The following is a 19,934-nucleotide window of genomic DNA, read 5'->3' as shown; positions in this document are numbered from 1 at the left end:
TCGTGCACTTACATCACACACGCAAATTGGATTCGCTTAGCGTTATCAAGGCACTTAAGTCCGCCGTGTTTTTGTTCGGTAGTCCCTGTCGGATAATAGCAGATCAGGGTAGATGTTTCACGGGCCGGGAATTTCGAGAATTCTGTGCAAGCAAACAAATCAAAGTTCATTTGATCGCGACCGGTGCAAGTAGGGCCAATGGGCAAGTAGAACGTGTTATGAGCACGTTAAAAAATATGTTCACAACGGTAGAAACGACCGGGCGTTCATGGCAAGACGCGATCGGGGAGATGCAATTGGCTTTGAATTGCACCATCAACCGCGTAACCAAATCGAGTCCTTTAGAGTTATTGATTGGTAGAGCAGCAAGACCGTATGACTTATTACTACCTGATAACATCGAGGAAAAAGAAATAGATATCTCCAGTGTAAGACAACAGGCAATAAAAGAGATGGAAACTAGTGCTAGGTATGACAAAGAGAGATTCGATAAAACCAAAGCTAAAGTAGTTAGGTTTAATCTCGGTGATTTGGTACTACGCCAAAATGAAGAAAGGAACCAGACAAAATTGGATCCAAAATTCAGGGGTCCGTTTGTGATATCGGAGGTCCTGGAAGGAGACCGATATACCTTGAAAACACTGGATGGGAAAAGGTCATACAAGTACAGTCATGACAGGTTAAGGAAAATGCCGGATAGTTGCATTCCTGCGGAGTTGGATGTCTGTTGTGATGACGAGAACAGTGACCATGGCGATGTGAGTACCCCGATCCCAGAGGATCGTAGAATTATATGAGCCCAGGTGCGGCCATGGGATAGAGTTCAGTGCGGTCAGGCACTGGAAGTGACGATGTCACGAAGCTGGGAGCCGGTTTAGTACCGACAGCGACGATGTCACGAAGCTGGAGCTGGTCTAGTACCGACAGTGACAATGTCACGAGGCTGGAGGCGGTCTAGTGTTGACAGCGATCGTGTTACGAAGCTGGTTATGTAACGAACTTTGAGAGTATGTGCGATTCGAAGGATGAGACCCATTTGGGTGTGAAATCGAGAATGGTCCGTCATGTCATTACGACCCGACTGAAAGCACGCAGAATGCAACTGGCACTTTGAATGCTAATCACAATGATACTAATCTTGTTTCCTTTTGTTTTGTTGACGAAGGTACACCCGAGGACGTGTGATAGTCAGGATGGCCGTGTCGGAGATGAAAGGAAAGCCGAAGCCTTTCCTTGGAAATTTTGGGAACATCCTCTAGTACCTTAGCCTAGATTTTATTATAGTTGTAATTGCTTAAGATTTGTAATAAGCGAGATTGGGTTCGAGGTGACAATCGGTCGCTGAACGTAGCCACGGTCACGGGATGGATGTTTTATCTAACGGAGGTCTGGAGTGGTTGTATGTGTTTTCCGAGAAATGTGGTTGTGGCGGCATGCGGCCTCGAGAGCGGGCCTAGCCACGTGTGATGTTGCCTCGGAGGTGCCGATGCAATGGGACATACATTGTATTAGTAATCAAAACTCCAGGCAGAAACTGCCTAGCAACGGCGTTTGGAACTTTCTCGATGCTTCCAACGAGTGTGCCTAGCAACGGCGTTTGGAACCTTCTCGATGCTTCCAAACGGGTATAGAAAACAAAATGCAATCGTACAGGAAGAAAAATCTCCACGAGGCTGGCATTCTTGCGATTGCCTTGGAGAGTGATACATCGAGCATTTTCGACGATCGCATTTGCGTCTAAGTTAGTTTCGCTTAGTAAGGAGTTATCCCGGTGACCGTGGATTCGTTTGAACTCGAACATTGCTAATAGTATTATTTAATTTAATTATTCGTAGATCGTATTATTCATTAGGCTTAGTGTTTGTTAGACTTATTGTTAGTTGTACTTATTATTTATTAAGCTTAGTGATAGACCTGTATATACGTGTAAATAAAATCTCGGCTTTGTGAAACGATGGCTAGTCCACATGAAGAGTCGTCGCGCGCCCAAAATTCGAATCGTGATCCGACATATAATTTATAATTCTGTGAATCACAGTGTTATACAAACTCAATCACCCCTATTATCTCACCGGAAATCAGGGGATCGATCAATTCGTGGTGTCGATTGTTATAATCGTAACGGGAATTTACGACTCCCGTTGACGTCTCTCCTCGCGATTACGTCTCCCCGCAATTGGTCGAATTTACATAATATATTGTGTAATTTTCAATCATATGCATATATACATTAGTTATATCTAATAATACAATATATATAATTATATTATTATCAACATTATATTACTTACACAAAATACTTTATATTGTAATATGTAAATACCATACTTATATATATTATATATGTCGGGTTCAGATTATGATTAAGGTTAGGGGCGTGAAGCGAATTTTCATTTGGATTAGACATCGTTGTTATGCAATAGAGAAGATATTTACTAGCGCAAATACGATTATTACAGAATTTGACAAGTAACCGTGGTAATTAGCTAATCGAGATGCTAATAACAATGATCTTAGGTTCAATAGCGAATCCGCAGTCAACGGGATAACCAAATGCGCTTTCTTCCAAAATCCAAGTTGTACTCCACTTGCTTGTCTACGGTACAAGTATTACTGAACTAAGTCTTTGTTAAAACGTAGAATATCCACAGAGCGTAAAGACGCTATGTATCTCGCTAATGCGACCTCACGAGAGAATGACTTTCCGTCACAATGATGCTGCAGAGGAGAACTATAATAGGGCGTGTCTAAGGACACGAGATCGTCGGATTCGTCGAGGAAAGCCTTCGTTCGGAAAGTGAGGGAAATGGACGTTTCTGTTAATTGGTTAATTTCTAGGTTGGTGGTTGAAGAAGGATGCTAACCACCCTTGAGAGAAAGTTGCTAGCGGGAAGCGTCATTCGTGAGAAAAGCAGATTTCCCGTATCTCCCTGTAGTAGGTGGTAGATTTAGGGACTGTTAGGAAGAATAGGGTCTGTGTGTGACGAGCCACGGGACAGAAACCGTTGGAATGTTTATTGTCCCGTGCTGCTACAACTATTTCTTTTTAAGGAGAGCTATACTATTACTCCATACCTTTGTTAGGCAAAACGTTCATCCCTTGAACGCGACTACGTTCGGCGACTGGTTGTCACCTCGAGCCCAAGCTCATTATCACAAATCTCGAACAAATACAATCGGATTGAATGACGACAATTGCTTAATAACGGCTATGGTAGAATCTAGATTACAGTATTAAGGGGTTTTCCCGAAGTTCCAAAGGGAAGGCTCCGGTGTCCTTTCATCTCCGACATATATATTCATCATCATTTAAAAACGCGGTGTGCAAGAAAACCTATCCTAAACTAATAAATAAAATATAGACAAAAATGTTACTACTCACGGGTATAATAAATAACCGCGGTCACTATGCTCGTCAAAAATTCTACGTATATAACAAATTGCCCGTGTCGATTCGGACCTTCCATCCTTCGATATAATTGAGTGACTTGAAGAACAAAAACGCATGCGACTCACGATTAGATGTAAAGAATGTCGTGTTCGATATTGTTCTGATCCAAGGGATTCGTTATCAAGTCGTCATCAAATTGAAATCATCGAATTCGATGGAAGAAAACTTTAATAAAGCATAGCAAAGCAAAGCAAATAAAAAAATAATAATAATAATAATAATAGACTAACGCATCCGTTATGTCAACTGACAATCGGCGAACACACAGACCCTAATTTCGCGTCTGATTATTATAATTACATTTAATGAAAGTTATTATGCTCTAAATCAATATTAAATGTGATTTAACGCAGCAAACGCTGATTCTACCGACCGCATTGCGCGCGGACATAAAAATATTCTGAAAGAAAACTTTATTAGAGGTAGGGGATAGGAAAAGGAAATTTTTTTCTTTTTTCTGTCGAGTGTTTGTTTACGAAAATACTGCTTTCTTAGAACTACGAATTAATTATTATTTATTTACCATAGGTAGAATCATATATCATATCAAGAGCACGAAAATATACACATAAATATTATACCAAAAATGCGAAAGAAAATATATCGTTAGTATATTTAAAATATTTTCAAAGTATTTTTTATTATTGTCAAATATATGTATGAATATTGCATAATACGATTGATTTGTAAAAGTTATCCGCCAAATAGAATGTCCGCCATTATAATTTCAAATATTTTATGCATTACTTGACTTCGTTCTAATGCAACATGGCGCACTTTTTCTGCCCGTTAAACAAAGCTGCGCAATACGAAAATAACGCGATATGCAGAAACTGTTTTAACTAGTCTGTGATAACGTAATTTCTCAAATGTAATAAAAGTTATTGAGAAAAACGAAATTAATAGTCCATATTATATTACAGACAATTTACGAATAATGAAGCAAAATGAGAAAGTTATTTGAATTTCTTACTCAAATGAAACAGAATCGAGAGAATCTATGTTAAATTTATGTTAAACAATCTATTCAATTTCTTCGGAAATATAATTTAATATATGTAAATTCGACCAATCGCGGGGAGACGTACTCGCGTGGAGAGTCGTCAACGGGGGTCGTAAATCCCCGTTACGATTATAACAATCGACACCACGAATTGATCGATCCCCTGATTTCCTTTGAGATAATAAGGGGTGATTGATTTGGTATAACACTGGGATTCACAGTATTATAAAGTATATATTTCCAAGCACTTAGTTACAAAAGGATTTGCGTGAAGTATGCGACTCTCGCGCTATGTGTAGATTGCCGCGTTAGGCGTTAGTTGGTAGACTGTCTCGTTAGGCGTTAGCTGGTAGACCGTCGCGTTAGGCGTTAGTGGGTAGACTGTCGCGTTAGGCGTTAGTGGGTAGACTGTTTGTCGCTCTTTCGTTTAATACGGAAGAAAGTTCGGTGTGGGGTGCCCCTGTGCCTAAAGAACGCGGATTCGTTGGTCCCACTTTCGTTAGGAAAAGTGAGGGTAACGAACCGCGGTGTCGATTGGTCATGCTGCACTACTGCTCGAAGGGATGAGTAGGGAGTCTTCTACCATCGTGGTGCGTAAATGACGGTGTGTATGAGAAAACCTAGCCTGTTTTATTACAGGGCTATTCGGGTTTTCCTAATGGGTGCATACCCGCTTTCTCCGTGTTTTGAAGGCGACTAATAAACCCAAGGACACCTATAAAACCGACTGTGTTTCGAGCATATTTTTAGGTTTTAGCAATTCTTCAAGACAATCGGATTGAAGACATATGGCTAAACAATGCAGGGAAGTGAAAGTTATGGTGGGTCCTTAGGTTTATTGAGGGTCGAAGTGCCGTTACGCAGGTCGGATGTTGTCCGGTCGCGCGGGCTGGCGTGCAGATGTTTTAGGCGTCGTAACATCCTCCCCCCGTTGAGAGGGCACCGATCAAATTCTGGCTGTGGAGTCTGGTGTGTCGTTGGTGACCTCCTTCGCTCCGTGTGGGCGTTCGGCCTCGTCTGGATCTGGGTGGATGGGTAAGGGGACCAGTCTTTTGACGCCGCGGTCCAGGATGCTTGTTGCCGTCTGCACGGTAGCGGTCCGGATGATTCCGTCGGCTCCTGGATGGACCTTGATTACGCGGCCCAAAGGCCACTGCATAGAGGGCACGTTGTCCTCCCTGAGGATTACTACGGTGCCTTCATGAATGTTGTGTTTGCCCTTGTCCCATTTGCTGCGGCGGGTTAACTCGTTTAGGTATTCTCGATACCATCGGCTCCAGAAGTGCTGCTTAATCTGGTGAATGCGCTGCCAACTGGATAGCCGTCCTGATGGAACTGTCCTGAAATCACGCTCCCGTAAACTGGTTAGGGTATCACCGATTAGAAAATGACCGGGAGTGAGGACAGGGGGATCTTTCGGATCGGATGAGATGGGAGTCAGTGGGCGTGAATTGAGAATGGCCTCAATTTCGATCACAAGGGTGTTGAGGTGTTCAAAGGTCAGGAGCTCCGTGCCGACCACGCGGATGAGATGGCGTTTGAACGATTTAACTGCGGCTTCCCATAAGCCGCCAAAATGTGGTGTGTTCGGAGGATTAAAACGCCATTGTATTTGTCGGTCGGCGAGAAAATTCTGTACCCTATCCTGGTGGTCGTCGGACTGCAATAGGGTCCGGAGTTCTTGCAGCTCCCGATTAGCCCCGACGAAATTGGTGCCGTTGTCGGTGAGGATCGTTGCGCAGTATCCTCGCCGCGAGATGAAACGGCGTAGCGCGGCCAAGAAGGCGTCGGTGGTTAGGTCGCTGACTAACTCTATGTGGACCGCCTTTGTCGCCAGACAAACGAATATGGCGGCGTACGTCTTGATTTTACGTCGGTTGCGGTCCCTCCTCTCCTTGATGTTGAATGGGCCGCAGTAGTCGATTCCGACGTTCGTGAACGGCCGCGATTCGGTAATACGCGCCTCTGGCAAATCACCCATCAAGTATTCCACTGGTGGAGGGTTGGCTCTGCAGCAGCGGACGCACCTTCTGAGAGTGCGCCATACCTGGCTACGGCCGTCGATCGGCCAATAGCGCAGTCTCATCGCGTATAGGGTAGCTTGGGTCCCTGTGTGATGATTGTTCCGGTGCTCTTGTTCTATAATTAGCTCTGTCACCGGGGATTTGGGTAGGATGATCGGGTGTTTTTGGCTGAAGGGTATGGCGGAGTTGGTTAGTCGCCCTCCTACCCGGAGTAGCCCATCTTCGTCGAGGAAGGGGTTTAATGGCTGTAGTTTCCCTCCAACGTCCTCGCTTCGATTCTTTTGGAGGATCCGAATTTCAGGCGCGAAATGCTGGGATTGTAAGATTTTTATTAGCCTGTTGTGCGCTGCGGTCAGTTCGTCTGTGGTGAGATGGGCAGTTCGGTGTTGCTTATGTCTCCATCGAAGACACCGGGCGACGATTCTTATTAGTCTTGGCCAAGACGAGTAGCGATGGAGGAGAGTGTTGTCGTTAACACTCGTCCTCAGACAGATCGTCTTCTTTTGCTCCGGGAGGTCGACTACCGGTATCGGGCTCCAAACCGGCCAATAGCTTTCGCTTTGCAGGAGCCACCTTGGCCCGTTTTTCCAAATGGACGGACATAGGAATTCCTTGGGCGTCTGGCCTCGGGAGATGAGATCCGCTGGATTATCGTCGGTAGGCACATGACGCCAGTCGGAGATATTGGTCTTGGTCTGTATCTCAGCGACTCGATTCGCCACAAATGTTTTCAAGGTGTGCGGCGAAGACCTGATCCAATGGAGTACGATGGTGGAGTCAGTCCAGTAAACTATTCGCGATATCTTGGTCGTCAGGGCCTGTTGTATTGACGAAATCAAGGACGTCAAAATAAGTGCCCCACTTAATTCGAGACGTGGTATGGAGAGCGATTTGAGCGGCGCTACCTTCGACCGCGCCGTGAGGAGTCGAGTCCAAATATGGTTCTTTCGGTCAGTCGTCCGCACGTAGACGCACGCCCCATATGCCCTTTCGCTAGCGTCACAGAATCCGTGGAGCTCAATTTTCGTTGCGGATTCTAGGATGGTCTTCCGAGGGAACCTTACCGCATTTAACAACGGCAATTGGGTGTGGTATTTGATCCATGCTGTGTGTACGTCTGACGGAAGGGATTCGTCCCAATCTACCTTCAACGTCCAGACTTGTTGCAAAATCATTTTTGCTCGAACGATTACCGGCGCGAGCAATCCTAGTGGATCATATATTTGTGCGATGACTGAGCTGATTGATCGCTTTGTGATTCGGGAAGTGTCACTGTTCGTCTTGACCGAATATAGTATGGTATCGTCGGCTGAATCCCAAAAGACGCCGAGTGTTTTTAACGTGGATGACTCACCGAGATGTAATTTCTGCTTGGTGTCTTCCTCAGGTAGCCCTCTCAGCAGATCCCGATCGTTTGAGGCCCATTTGCGGATATTTAGACCGGCTCGCTTAAGTAATCTCGTGAGATCACTCCTGATTGATAGGGCTTCGTCCTTCGTGTCGGCTCCGGTCAACGCATCGTCGACATAGAAGTCTCGCCGTAGGATCTGCGCTGCTCTCGGAAATCGAGGTCCCTCGTCCTCTGCCAACTGTTTGAGACATCGGATGGCCAGATACGGGGCTGCGGATAGACCGAACGTTACGGTGTTGAGTCGGTAAGTTTCGATCTCTCCGTTGTCGGCACGCCACAGAATCTTTTGGTAGGGACGATCTTCTGGACGTAGGAGGAATTGGCGGTACATCTTCTCGATGTCGCCGGTAAGGACATATTGAAATGACCGGAATCTCAATAGGATGTTCCTCAGGTCTTCTTGTAATTTCGGACCCGTATGAAGGGCGTCGTTTAGAGACACTCCCGTGGTACTTGAAGCTGAGCCGTCGAACACAACCCGTAGCTTGGTGGTGTCGCTCGATTCCTTGGTCACGCCGTGATGTGGTAAATAATATCCGTGGTCGGTGGCGTGATCCGTGTTGATCTTTGTCATGTGACCCAAGTCTAAATATTCTTGAATCACAGCACTATACGCGGTTTCATATTGTTTGTCGCGTTGGAATCGGCGATGAAGAGAGGCGAGCCTGCTCATTGCAGCGGCCTTCGATGACCCTAGTGAGGAAAGCCTTTCGTTGAACGGTAATGCAACGATGTATCTGCCTTCCTTGGTTCGTCGGACATGGTTTCGGAAATGTTCTTCACATAGTCGTTCCGATTCCGAAAGATGAGTAGTGGCCGGTCCCTCGTCGATCTCCCAAAACCGTGCGAGGTCCTCTTGCAGAGCCGTTGTGGTTGCGTGGAACGTATTTATCGCGGTTTGGGACGTGGGACTCCCCCCGATTACCCAGCCGAAGCGTGTTTTCTGTAGGCGTAGTTCAGGTTCGCCTGGTTGTGCCAGATTGACCTGCCCGATGCACAGCGACGCAAATGTTGATCCGGTACTAAGTAATACATCGATCGGGGCTGGGCAATGGAATTGTGGATCGGCTAGATGAATATTTCTGGGTAGTCCCAGACTCGAGGGATCGATGGGCTCGCTTGGTACGAGGATCGATATGGCCGGGATAACAAGAAATCTCAATGTCTTCTTGTACTCGCCGTCCGTCGACGTGATGGTGGCCGTGGTGTAACGTTTTGCCGTGGTGCTCAAATTGTCGAGGGCTCCGATCTGGATCGCACATCTCCTTTGCCTTATACCGAGGGAGTTCGCGAGCCTGTCGGTCATGAAGTTCATGCTCGACCCAGTGTCGAGTAAGGCTCGGGCTCGGATTGGTTGTGCCTGTTTGTTTAAAACCTTGATCTGTGCTGTGGCCAACAGATCATGATGCAGAGGGGTGTGGGGAGATGTGTTTGTTAGTCCGATCCCCTTTGCTGTCGTAGTCTCGGACAGTCAGTTTTGCCCCGGTTGGGACTTGGATGAAGAGGTTGGGGTGGTGTTCCGGATCCGGGCTGAGCGTGACTCGTACGAGGAATGCTCTTTCGTACCTCTTGGAGCCGAAGATGTATGCTTCCGTGAAGTGTCGGATGTTCGCCTCGATTTGTGGGACGACCGCGACTTCGATGATCCCGATGGGGATTGTTCGGTGGAGGCTCGCTTGCGTGATGAACGACTGCCCGACGACCGACCGCTCGGTGCGCGATTGCCCGACGACCGACCGCTCGATGCGCGACTGCCCGACGACCGACCGCTCGATGAGCGACTGTCCGACGACCGACTGCTCGGCGACCAACCGCTTGCCGATCGACCGCTCGAAGATCGACCGCTCGAAGATCGACCGCTCGACGACCATGAATCTACCTGGGTTTTTTCGCGGTGTAGATACGTATGGTGTCGGTGACCGCAGATACGACACGAACCCGATGTACACTGTGTCGGCGAATGTCCTGTGCCTAGGCAATTTATGCACAACGACGCCTTCTTCACGATTTGAAAACGTTTGGTCGCTGATTTGGCCTTGAATATTTTGCAGTGTCTGATCTCGTGATGTCCGTTGCAGGTCGGACACACCACCGTTCTGCTGGTTGTAGCAAGGGTTCGCCCATGCGGTATGGTTGTTCGCTGACTGCGGTGTTTGTGTGTTGACCCTTTTGATTCCTTCTCTTTAGAGAGGAATTGAGTCCCGTTCGCCCGTGTTTTGAGAAAGTCTATCAGATGCTGATAGGATGGCACCTTTTGGCGGGGCAGTGTGCGTTGCCATTTACGCAGGCTGGACGCGGGCAACTTCGACGCGATCAATTCGATCATCGCTATGTTTGAAGTGACGGGCTCCTTTAGATGTTCGAGCGCCTTTAGATTTACGCTGATGGTTTCCAGCAAATCCTCCAGGGCCTCTGGAGTTTCCCTTTTTATTTCCGGATAATTGCGCATCAGATTCCAATGGCGCATGCAGATTTGGAGGGGGCAATTGAACTTGTCCTTCAGTGTATCAAGCGCGATGGAATAGTTGGCCTCTGTGAGTTCTAATGACTGGATACTCTGTGCGGCCCGTCCAGTTATAGATGAGCGTAGATGCTGGAACTTTTGGACATTCGTCAAACCTTCGTTACGGTCCACTATGGATGTGAACGTGTCGTAGAAATAGGTCCAATTCTCGAGGGCACCGTCGAATTGGGGCACGCGGACCTCTGGAACGGTGGTCGGCTCTGGTTTCCGGCACGTCTCACCTCTTGTTGTAGTCGACGGGGTTGTTGCTGATATTTGCTCAAAGAGCTCTCGGAACCGCATGTCAAGCTCCCGATGCTCTTGCGATAACGAATCTACCCGTGCATCTTCCCCCTCATCTACCACACCTAACTCTTCTTGTACCTCGAGTATCCTCTTCCAAAGCTCATCGAACGAGCTGCGGCAAGATGCTAGGAAGATTCTGTTTGCCTTCCCAGACGCTTCGTACTCATCGAGTTCGCGCCTTATGGTTGCAAGTCGACGGGCTAGGACGCCTCGTCTCCGCCGTAACGTGCTGATTGATTCAGCTTGGGCCATGTTTGATTTTGATAATGAACGCCCTTACCTTGATCAAATGGACGTTGATCTGGGATTCTGTTGCTAATCGTTACGATGCGGCGTGGGCTCGTGTAGATGCTGCGCGACGGAGGTGCTTCTCTCCGATGGCGGTTCCCTTGCTCAGTTGACTAAGTGGTTGGAACTTGGATCTCACACGACACTGTATAGTCACTGGTTAGTGCACTTTTTGGTGGCACGAAATCCGGCTCGAAGGACCATGTAAATTCGACCAATCGCGGGGAGACGTACTCGCGTGGAGAGTCGTCAACGGGGGTCGTAAATCCCCGTTACGATTATAACAATCGACACCACGAATTGATCGATCCCCTGATTTCCTTTGAGATAATAAGGGGTGATTGATTTGGTATAACACTGGGATTCACAGTATTATAAAGTATATATTTCCAAGCACTTAGTTACAAAAGGATTTGCGTGAAGTATGCGACTCTCGCGCTATGTGTAGATTGCCGCGTTAGGCGTTAGTTGGTAGACTGTCTCGTTAGGCGTTAGCTGGTAGACCGTCGCGTTAGGCGTTAGTGGGTAGACTGTCGCGTTAGGCGTTAGTGGGTAGACTGTTTGTCGCTCTTTCGTTTAATACGGAAGAAAGTTCGGTGTGGGGTGCCCCTGTGCCTAAAGAACGCGGATTCGTTGGTCCCACTTTCGTTAGGAAAAGTGAGGGTAACGAACCGCGGTGTCGATTGGTCATGCTGCACTACTGCTCGAAGGGATGAGTAGGGAGTCTTCTACCATCGTGGTGCGTAAATGACGGTGTGTATGAGAAAACCTAGCCTGTTTTATTACAGGGCTATTCGGGTTTTCCTAATGGGTGCATACCCGCTTTCTCCGTGTTTTGAAGGCGACTAATAAACCCAAGGACACCTATAAAACCGACTGTGTTTCGAGCATATTTTTAGGTTTTAGCAATTCTTCAAGACAATCGGATTGAAGACATATGGCTAAACAATGCAGGGAAGTGAAAGTTATGGTGGGTCCTTAGGTTTATTGAGGGTCGAAGTGCCGTTACGCAGGTCGGATGTTGTCCGGTCGCGCGGGCTGGCGTGCAGATGTTTTAGGCGTCGTAACAATATATTCGAAAGAAAAAAATAATTTCTTTAATCTTGCATTTTTCATCTTGGTGTTCTAATAAACCGTGAATTTAGAATTTGTTATATTAGATATTAATTACGATAATATCACGAAATATTTATAAGAAATGGAGTTAATCTAAAAGTGAACAAATATTATCACATTTCGACGAAAAGTTATCAAATTTATCGTTAATCACCATGGTGTCCTCTTGACTTTCATCCCGTCCTTTCGAATTTCACAGCATCCTTCTAATACATCAAAGTTCCCCTCGGTATCATATAATAGTAATCTGCACAAAAAAAGAGCGAAATATTAAAACAAATGTATAAAAAGAATAAATCATTTGAAAATGAAACAATGATCAGGGTAAAATTGTTTTTCGAAAACATATTGCACGAGCTACCGGCAAATGGGACAACCAAAAAGACAGTCGGAAAAACAAAGGTAATTAAATAATAGATTACAACGAAGTATTGAAGAAAAACGTACAATTAAATGAAAATAACAATAGTGTGAGTTTGAACGGTAGAAAAATGTCTACCAAAGTGCCAAAGCCACCTGTCGCGAAATGACACGGATGGACATACGTCTGATTCCTCTGATTGTCTACGCTAAACTGACATCCCATACTGCGATTTACCCGACGAATTTGGGTTAGGGAGAAGTAGGGGGCTAGAGTTGTCGGCTATCCATACATACACGAATAGAATTCGTCAAATTCCTGGAACACTCAAGGATACGTTTTGTATATGCGTTTACACGTGTCTGGTATTGTAGAGCTCTCGTGAAAACAAAAAGTTGTTGACAAAGATTTAGTGACGCTACGATGTTCTCGTCAAGAATTTACAATTCATATAATATATGAGATATTTCAATTTTTATTTTAATTTCAATTGATAATATACTAATTATTTTATCGAATTGTTCAAAACTTTATTTTGTAGTACAGCTCGAGGAAAAAATTATTTAAAATAAAAAAACGTTGAAGATATTTGAACTCTCATAAAAGTAATGATTTCTTATTTCATTACGTCTAATTCCACTTTGGTATTTTTTAGAGAAATTATAGAATTACGTATAATTTCGTCATATTAAGTTAAATATTAAGTTAAATATACATGACATATAGACATATAGATATATAGACATCATAAATGTGTATATCATAAATGAAACGTTACTAAACATTGCTGTATGAAAAAGCATGGAATAGAATGCTAATTATTTCATTATTCAGTCCTGCAATTAATGAACTGTACGAAACAAAATCAAAGATTTAAATAAACTTATATCGAACTTATGTTTCAAAAGTTTATGATACAAGCCACCGGTAATAAAAACGATCAAATAGTCTACCAATGGAAAGAAACAGAAAAAAGTCTCGCTCTTCGACGGTAGAATGGTGGTATCCCGCTAAAAGTGAGCCTAGCCGATTCTTGATTGGCTGAGGCGACGAGGCTTCGTTTGTATGCAATGCGCGCGAGAAATTGAAATACCAAACGCCGCAAAAATTTTCTTACATTTTACGAACTTATGAACTGAATATTTTCAAACCAGATAACTATAAGAATTTGAACACTAAAGTGCACACGTATATATGCGTACATCAACAAACATGATTTCTTTAACAAAATCTTGTATTTTAACAAATATTTTCAGAATGAACATATTGTTCATTATGATTTTAAAATGCGAATTTTAAGTATTATGTGAAGACAGATAATTACAGAATTACAGATTGCTGTTACAAGCGAAATATAAAAAATTGTATGCTTATTCGTACTGTGTAACAGTGCATATACGTAACCTTTCTACTTACTGTTCTACTAATAGTAATATAAAATAAAATTAAGATATAGTCCATCAAATCTAATATATCCACCATGAAATAAGATTATGATCATATAGATAATTTCTAAAATTTTCTGACAAAGAGAGGTTATTGTATAATGCATTAAATCCATATATTAAGATTAATCTTTGGAAAGCGAAGGTAATGTAACCCAAGAACTATGCACTAAATTTGAAACGTATGCGATGTGTTGAAAGTTTTAAGTTTCCTTCAAGTTTCAGATATTTAATCTAAATTAGAGATATATTAGTAAAACATGAAATGAAATATATATATTTACATTATAATTTTTAAACATATTCGTATTTTTAAACATCATTAAGTAAATTTCTAAATAATTAAGAATATACTGCTTCTTATTAAATAGTTACGAAATGTTTTTATTAGCGAGAAGCTATTGAAAGTGATGGTTGACAAATTGTATCGATATACCACACGTTGACGAAGTATACCAGTAATAATTTAACAAAGCAAATTCTTCACTGCGATCTTCGAGAGAAATTCCTTGGAATTGGAATTGTTGTAACGAACGCAGCTGCATCTATAACATGCGACACAAGTACACTCTTTTATATACTAAGCTATTTGATTAATGCTAAGTATGTAAGAAATTTAAAAAGTTTTTAAAATCGTATATTTATCATTGTACTATTGATTTTCTTACCATTTCGAAATGTACAATTTTGAGAATAATTGCTATATCTTCGTTCTTAAATAATGGAGCAACTAGCGAAAAAATAAAAGAAAAGGCGAAGAAACGATGCAGAATATTAATGATGTGCGTGTGATTCATCTACGTGTTTCAGTTTTGTTGTATATTTCACGATCGAACATTTTCTTTTCTCTTCTATCGTACTCTTGTATCTTGTGACGTGACTGTTTCTCGTGGGAGATAAGAGCAAGACGATATGCGGTTTCTAGCATTTCGAAAACAAAAAAGGACGAAACTGTTCGCTTTTCTTCTGTTTTCTTGTTTTTAAATAGAGGTGAAAGATAAAAAGACATATATCTACAGAATTTATTCTATTTCCATTACACGTTCTGCCGATTGATTATTTTCATCTAAATCAATTGACTTGACTTACTTAATAAATTCTTCTTGTTTACAGGCATAGCTAACAGAGATTTGAATAGTCTAATATGGCTTATTTTCATTCTTTGTCTTAGCTCTAATACTTTCTTTAAATCTTTCTCGCCAAACCTTATAAATTTAGAATTATTCACACACTGTAATTCATTATTCCAATTCAATAACATTTCACACTGAGTTGCATTTAAAATATCAGAAATTTCTGAAAAATAAAGGAGAGTTTGTACATCAGGATATATTGAAAATAAATTTGGCTGTAATTCTTTACCTATTCCACGTGTATGATATTCTCCTAGTTCTTTCTACTCTAATTATATGTTCCCTCCTAGCATGCTGTCTACTCCTGTTGCTACCTATAGATCTTTTAATAGTAATTTCTTCCATTGCTTCATCATTTCTTGCTACATACCTTTGGATCAAATATAGAACTATAACTAATCACATCTTTAATGTACAATCTCTGTATCATCATGTGTATACATTTTTGTTTTACCTCCGTTTCTAACAAACTTGCAGTTAACTCTGGAGTATAGGGACACACGCCTGGAATCATATTGTTTCTGATCCATGATATTTTCTCTCCTATTGAATTCTGTTTTATCAAGCGGGACATTTCTGCCTTCTGTCTATTTGATATTCTGAAACAAAACACATTGTCCATTTCCTTCTTTAGTACACAAAAGTATTATATAATCATATAAAATAAATGAAATGTACATAACATAAATCACACAATTTAATAGTAATTGTATTTACTTTTTGGCTTTTTTCGTAATAGCGATAGACTTTCTGCTATTTGGATGTATCATTTTTTTTGGCTTCAGGAATTCCTTTCTCATTGCAGTGGCCTATAAAAGACAACAAAATAAATTAGTTAAAATATTACCATGGCTATGAATTATTTCGATTATCCTAATCATCAAAACTCCAACTCAGACTATACGTTTACTCAATGTATAATCATGCACAGGCGAATCGTCGACAGTATCACACGCTTAGAAGCACTAATGGAGTAGACAAAATATACCTCTTTGTTATGACACTCTGAACCGTCACTCTGTTGGATTCATGCAATAAATTTTACCACTATATCTAAAGTTCAATACTTTAACTTATTTGTGAAACGTTCGAACTGCGACTCGAGGAGATCACCGGTGATTTGTCAATTTCGTGATTTGTTGTGTCTCGTATGTGACAACAGCAACGACAGCGACGCCTATCGAGAGTAAAAATAATATCGAAGTATACCTTCTTACCATGACATTTCCGGGCCAACAAACTTCAAAATTGGTTTCTTCCGTTTCAAAATATTTTTAGCTATATTTTTTAATCTTATAATGATAACCTATTTTAAAATGTGCAATGTTTGATAAATGTACATTAGTAAAATTTCATACGAAGAAAGTTTTTGGGAATCCGTATTATATCCAGCGAGCAGAAAACGAAGACTTGACGGAAGTTGACGACAATGGAGATAAAAGTCTTTATCGTAATATTGTTTTTATTGGTTTTAACGTCAGATGGAACGGGTTTCGACAGAAAACGATCCTCCAAATGTCAAAGAGGTAACGAGCAGACTTCAAGTAAAAACGAGCAGAAGTCAACACCCGATTATTATTATTACTGCGACTCAACAGAATTTGGAGTAGTATTATACAAAAGATTCCGTATTTGCGTTCTTGTTCACCGTGTGACATGATAGGAATTGATTTCTCTTCCGCTTGTATCAGATGCGGGATGTGCCTTGCCATTGCTGAAAAGGTTGATCCTTTTTCACCAGTCTCGATTATCCTATTTCTCTTTATTCGCCTATTTTTTAAACACAAATATACATTTTTTACGATTATTTATATTGTTGATGACATCATTTGACGAATTCTTCGAGAACTTCGCAAGGGAACCAAGACATAATGATATTTAAAATGTTTATAGCAGTTCTGAAGTAAAGAGAAGCGATATTAGTTTGAAATGATGGATCATTTCAATGACTTTATTATTTCCATTTTAGACATAACACAGGAGAACTTTATAATTTCAAAATCTCTTTGATTTTATGTATCTTTCCACATTTATTTTTCTTTTTGCATATCTGCATGTTGCCTTAATAGCTATCTACATATTATTTTAGTTGCGTTTTTCTTTTGGATCGGAAATGACTATCCTGTGTTTCGTCAATAATTTGTCTTGCTTCTCTTGGTGCATTTCTAAAAGTAGTATTGATATAAATGAATTTTTTACTCCAAGAGTCAACATCACATTTTTTCGATTTCTTTTTTAGTTTACAAGAGTATAAAGCTATATATAGGCCAAAACATGTATGTATTTTTCGATAAAAGATAAATTTTTATTCAAAATCTACGAGACTGCACGCAGATATTTCAAATTGCAGCGAATATAATCACGAATACTTCGCGTTAAACATGTTATATCTTTTAACATTTTCAGAGACGCGTAAACATTCGCAAGCTATTTATCACTTTATTCGATTGCATATTGTAGCGGCATATGAATCATAGGACGATGCGAATCGAGAGTAACTCATGTTGTTGTTTTGCCTCGGGGCATTGATACCGTCTTGAGGTACGAAACTTGATAATAAACAAACTCCGGACAGAACAATATCGCCGCTACGCGCAACCGTCAACCGAAGTCGAATTTAAATTCGTTAGAAGGAGATCGTTAGAAGAGTACTGCCGATAGTTTTAAACACATTTGACTACACCAAATATCAACTCGTCTCATCACTATATACACCAACGTGTTTAATCAACCTCCACATAACCGAGAAGTGATTTCAAATTTGACCCACGTTTCTATCGACTTCGCTTTCTTCTTTATTTTGGAAGAAATGCACATTCACTATTTATCAGCTAAGCGAACTCGAAACGAATGAAAATTCCCAACCACCACGTAGACCAAAGCCTATCAGCCTTTTTCGAACCTGTAGGTTACAACGAGATTCTTAATTAATTAATTCGTTTCTTACAGGCTACAGAGTCTGTGAATAAAGAACTTTTTCTGACCGTTTTGTTACGACCTTTGTTAAAACCACGTCATAGGAATAAGATAATAATACAGATCGTAATCATTATATATCAGCACGTACTGTCAATTTGATTGTGCAATTAAATAACATAATATCAAAAGTAATCAAATGTTGGGATACTTTTGAGCGATAGTGTATATGTGTAAAACAATATGATTCTATAAATTCATTAACAATAAATCAAAAACAATGCTGCGTTGCTTATTCTAGTAAACAATCCAACCATTTAACTGTAAGATATTTGGAAAGTTCATGTAACAAGCATACAATATGCCAGCCGGAAGGTACCAACTACGTTCCTCTATGAAATTAGTATAAATATTTCAAGACTTATATACGATTAACATTTCACGCAACGTTTTTATAAGATACGTTAATCCGTAGAAATGATCCGTCGCGGTAAATTTATACATAGATCAGAGTTAGAAAATACAAAAGAACGATATTTTCTCTGCGTATACGAAGTTAAAATGGTGTTGGACGCAAATTAATTGGTTGAACAGAGGCGCCTTGAAGCGTACTAAAAAAGGTAGCTTACCTCGTTGAAATACCATGGAACGAAACCCTGTTGGGTAATGGGCATTCTGCTGTAGCCTGGAATTCCTTTTGCTCCCGTATTCTTCTTCTGTTTTCCGTGGTTTTTGTTACAACACTCGCGACATTTTCATTCAAACGAACACACAACGCATAAACCGAGAAAAACAAACGTTGAAGGTTACGTCGCGTCACGCGAATCACTGACGCTACACTTATACGTTGGAAACAGGAACGAAAGCAATGCGGGTGCAACACGGGGCCCGTGAAATGTAAACTATCGAACTACGTATAATAGCACACGAAAGTATTTCTATTGTATTGTATATATATGTGTGTGTGTGTATATATTCATATGTATATGTATGTATGTGTGTGTGTGTGAATTCATATATATATTATAAATTGGTTATATATATATATATATTATATATTATATATTGGTTATATTATATATATATATAAAACCAATTTATAATATATATATATGAATACACACATATATGATTACACACATATATATAAGATTTATAAAATGAATCCTCGGTAAAATGTCTGTGATAAATAATTCCAATTAAAATAGAAAAATTTTTAATTGCATTGCTTCGACTATACATATACACATACTTAATGTGACTCACTTTCTATGAGAAAAATTCTGTTTGTCAATTCGATACCGAGAGCTGATAATGCTAACACACGATGAAACGATAACAGAAGAATCCGAATATTCAGAACTTTTCACGATATATGTTAAATAATATTATGAAATAAATCAAATAATTACCCCGCATTGCTTCCGGCGTACGTGTTCACGATTCTCGGCGAAACCGAATATGGCAGCAGGAAATCAACCAATCAGAACTTCGGAGAAAAGTAAAGCGCGGGAAGAAATCGCGGCATCCAGCTTCCTGCGAATCTATTCTCGATCTCGATGTAAGCAGTAATCTTTCGATAATCGTTTTGCAAAATGGCGTGCCTTAAACGAAGTGTATAGTAAAATTCGTATTTGAGAGACGCATAAATAAACGATATCAGACTATTTCCCGGGAGAAATTCACGTTCGGTTGCAACATAACATGTCACGTATATATTTTCGTCGAAAACTGATTTCGAGGGACGTGTATCTGTACGTATCAAGTTACTTGGCGAAAGTTCAACGACAGACTGTGACTTTAAAACAGTAAGTGTGTAAGCCTGTGTTTGTTGTCCGAGAATTTGAAAAATCTGTCATCTTTTGTTTACGTCGGCCGTAATAGAGTGGTGTTTTTGTTTTGTGGTAACTGAATGTCTCAAACAACAAACTCGAGATTTCAATGGATCTTCGAAAAGAAGTCATAACCATTGGCCTT

General features: G+C 41.2%; 2 protein-coding genes across 9 annotated transcripts; both read right to left on the bottom strand.

The window, feature by feature from the left end:
• Nucleotides 1-5,400: 5,400 nt before the first annotated feature.
• Nucleotides 5,401-10,950, bottom strand: LOC126868454 (uncharacterized). The gene is made up of 2 exons (XM_050623907.1): nucleotides 9,828-10,950; nucleotides 5,401-9,275 (listed from the first exon to the last, which is right to left on the bottom strand). Exons 1-2 carry the CDS (start codon nucleotides 10,948-10,950, stop codon nucleotides 5,401-5,403), a joined length of 4,998 nt encoding a protein of 1,665 aa, XP_050479864.1.
• A 1,110-nt stretch (nucleotides 10,951-12,060) lies between these two features.
• Nucleotides 12,061-19,424, bottom strand: LOC126868727 (translation machinery-associated protein 16 homolog). 8 transcript variants are annotated; one of them, XR_007690689.1, is made up of 8 exons: nucleotides 19,224-19,424; nucleotides 18,587-18,867; nucleotides 16,690-16,811; nucleotides 15,759-15,850; nucleotides 15,496-15,640; nucleotides 15,271-15,411; nucleotides 14,998-15,204; nucleotides 12,061-12,349 (listed from the first exon to the last, which is right to left on the bottom strand). XR_007690689.1 is itself a non-coding variant. In XM_050624522.1 (4 exons), the coding sequence occupies exons 1-4, from the start codon at nucleotides 18,629-18,631 to the stop codon at nucleotides 12,335-12,337; spliced, it is 297 nt and encodes a 98-aa protein (XP_050480479.1). In that variant the 5' UTR covers nucleotides 18,632-18,847; the 3' UTR covers nucleotides 12,061-12,334. The 8 variants fall into 8 exon arrangements, 1 of the variants encoding a protein (XP_050480479.1); XR_007690688.1 differs by lacking the exon at nucleotides 16,690-16,811 and adding an exon at nucleotides 16,030-16,218; XR_007690686.1 differs by lacking the exon at nucleotides 16,690-16,811 and having other exon boundaries at nucleotides 19,224-19,420.
• Between the last annotated feature and the right edge of the window lie 510 nt (nucleotides 19,425-19,934).

Source organism: Bombus huntii, chromosome 8 (genome assembly GCF_024542735.1).
Source record: "Bombus huntii isolate Logan2020A chromosome 8, iyBomHunt1.1, whole genome shotgun sequence".
Taxonomy (NCBI): Eukaryota; Metazoa; Arthropoda; class Insecta; order Hymenoptera; family Apidae; genus Bombus; species Bombus huntii.
Note: the sequence above shows the minus strand (reverse complement) of the source record. Positions and strands in the feature narration are given on the sequence as shown.

What these genes read in the sequence shown, in the direction of transcription:
- LOC126868454 (XM_050623907.1), bottom strand. Translation starts at nt 10,950, where the DNA reads ATGGCCCAAGCTGAATCAATCAGCACGTTACGGCGGAGACGAGGCGTC. An exon ending in GCCGACACAGTGTACATCGG is followed by an intron (nt 9,276 to 9,827) that starts GTTCGTGTCGTA and finishes TGTTGGCCACAG; the next exon opens with CACAGATCAAGGTTTTAAAC.
- LOC126868727 (XM_050624522.1), bottom strand. Translation starts at nt 18,631, where the DNA reads ATGCCCATTACCCAACAGGGTTTCGTTCCATGGTATTTCAACGAG. An exon ending in TTCCATGGTATTTCAACGAG is followed by an intron (nt 15,851 to 18,586) that starts GTAAGCTACCTT and finishes TGTCTTTTATAG; the next exon opens with GCCACTGCAATGAGAAAGGA. An exon ending in ATTACGAAAAAAGCCAAAAA is followed by an intron (nt 15,641 to 15,758) that starts GTAAATACAATT and finishes GTTTTGTTTCAG; the next exon opens with AATATCAAATAGACAGAAGG.